This window comes from Ailuropoda melanoleuca, chromosome 16 (assembly GCF_002007445.2).
Source record: "Ailuropoda melanoleuca isolate Jingjing chromosome 16, ASM200744v2, whole genome shotgun sequence".
Taxonomy (NCBI): domain Eukaryota; kingdom Metazoa; phylum Chordata; class Mammalia; order Carnivora; family Ursidae; genus Ailuropoda; species Ailuropoda melanoleuca.
Window position 1 is genome coordinate 76,879,610 of NC_048233.1, and position 1,505 is coordinate 76,881,114.

A 1,505-nucleotide genomic window follows, 5' to 3' on the forward strand; every position below is an offset into this window, starting at 1 on the left:
AATCAGGTATCTTTCATTATTGATACATTTACTTGCTTCCATAAGCAATCATGTGAATAGACTCAGAATAAGTTTTATGATTTCCACTTTATTCAGAAGAAAACAACAGAGAAGGGAAGAGATTACACACCGGTAAGTGGCATACCCATGATCAAAAATATGGATTTGACCTTCAAATGGAGCATTCATCACATAATATTTCTTTGCAGATTAATTATTTCTAACCAGTGCTTTCTCCACTTTGCCTGAAATAATGCAACAAAATCACAGCGTAACTGAGTTCATACTGTTAGGATTGACTCAAGATCCAATGAGACAGAAAATGGTATTTGTAATCTTCTTCATTTTTTATGTGGGAACTGTGATAGGGAATTGGCTTATTATTGTGACCCTCAAGTCCAGCCAGACACTTGGGAGCCCCATGTACTTTTTCCTATTTTATTTGTCCCTTGTTGATTTCTGCTTTTCAACTTCCATAACCCCCAGACTAATTGTGGATTCACTCTCTGCAACAAAAGTCATATCTTACAATGAGTGCATGACTCAAGTCTTTGCACTACATTTCTTTGGCTGCATGGAGGTCTTTGTGCTCATCCACATGTCTCTTGATCGCTATGTGGCCATCTGTAAGCCTTTACGTTACCCAACCATCATGAGAAGGCAGGTCTGCACCATCCTGATTGTTCTTGCATGGATAGGGTCTTTTATCCATTCTATAGCCCAGATTATCTTGGCCTTGAGATTGCCTTTTTGTGGACCCAATTTGATTGATCATTACTGCTGTGATTTGCAGCCCTTGCTGAAACTTGCCTGCATGGACACATATGTGATCAACCTACTGATGGTGTCTAACAGTGGGGCCATTTGCTCAACCGGTTTTGTGATTCTGATAATCTCATACATTGTTATCTTGCATTCCCTGCGAAACCACAGTGCAAAAGGAAGGAAAAAAGCTCTTTCTACTTGCACATCTCACATCATCGTAGTAATCATAAGCTTTGGTCCATGTATATTCATATATACACGCCCCCCAACCACTTTCCCCATGGACAAGATGGTGGCAGTATTTTATACTATTGGGACCCCTTTTCTTAACCCACTCATCTACACACTGAGGAATGCAGAAGTGAAAAATGCCATGAGGAAGCTGTGGCATATCAAAATTACCTCAGAAAGCAAATGATGAAGTGAGGGCTTTGTCTGACTACTTAATCTGTACAGATATCAAATATGATAGCAAATATCCTGACTTGCCCAATGTACTCTAATATAATGCAACTGATTTCCTTCCTTTTTTTTTGTACTTCTGTCGTCAAAGTAATAGCTTCCCTCCTAATGCCAGCCTGGTTCTTTCTTTTCCTGAGAGCTCAATTCTGACGTTGCTGATTATGAAATACTTCTCAATCTCGGTCTACACTCTGGTTTGATAAGGAGAAAGATATTTATACCATCACACCTGGTCAAACAGTGAACATCCAGAAGTAAAGATTAGCCTGTTCTCCATG

The 1,505-nt window shown here is 39.5% G+C and overlaps 1 protein-coding gene across 1 annotated transcript; it reads left to right on the forward strand.

The window, feature by feature from the left end:
- Positions 1-253: 253 nt before the first annotated feature.
- Positions 254-1,183, forward strand: LOC100478021 (olfactory receptor 4C11). Its single transcript, XM_002929983.4, has one exon. It carries the CDS (start codon positions 254-256, stop codon positions 1,181-1,183), a length of 930 nt encoding a protein of 309 aa, XP_002930029.2.
- Positions 1,184-1,505: the final 322 nt, after the last annotated feature.

Bases quoted from the DNA above. Each gene is read 5' to 3' on its own strand.
- LOC100478021 (XM_002929983.4), top strand. From the start codon at position 254: ATGCAACAAAATCACAGCGTAACTGAGTTCATACTGTTAGGATTGACT.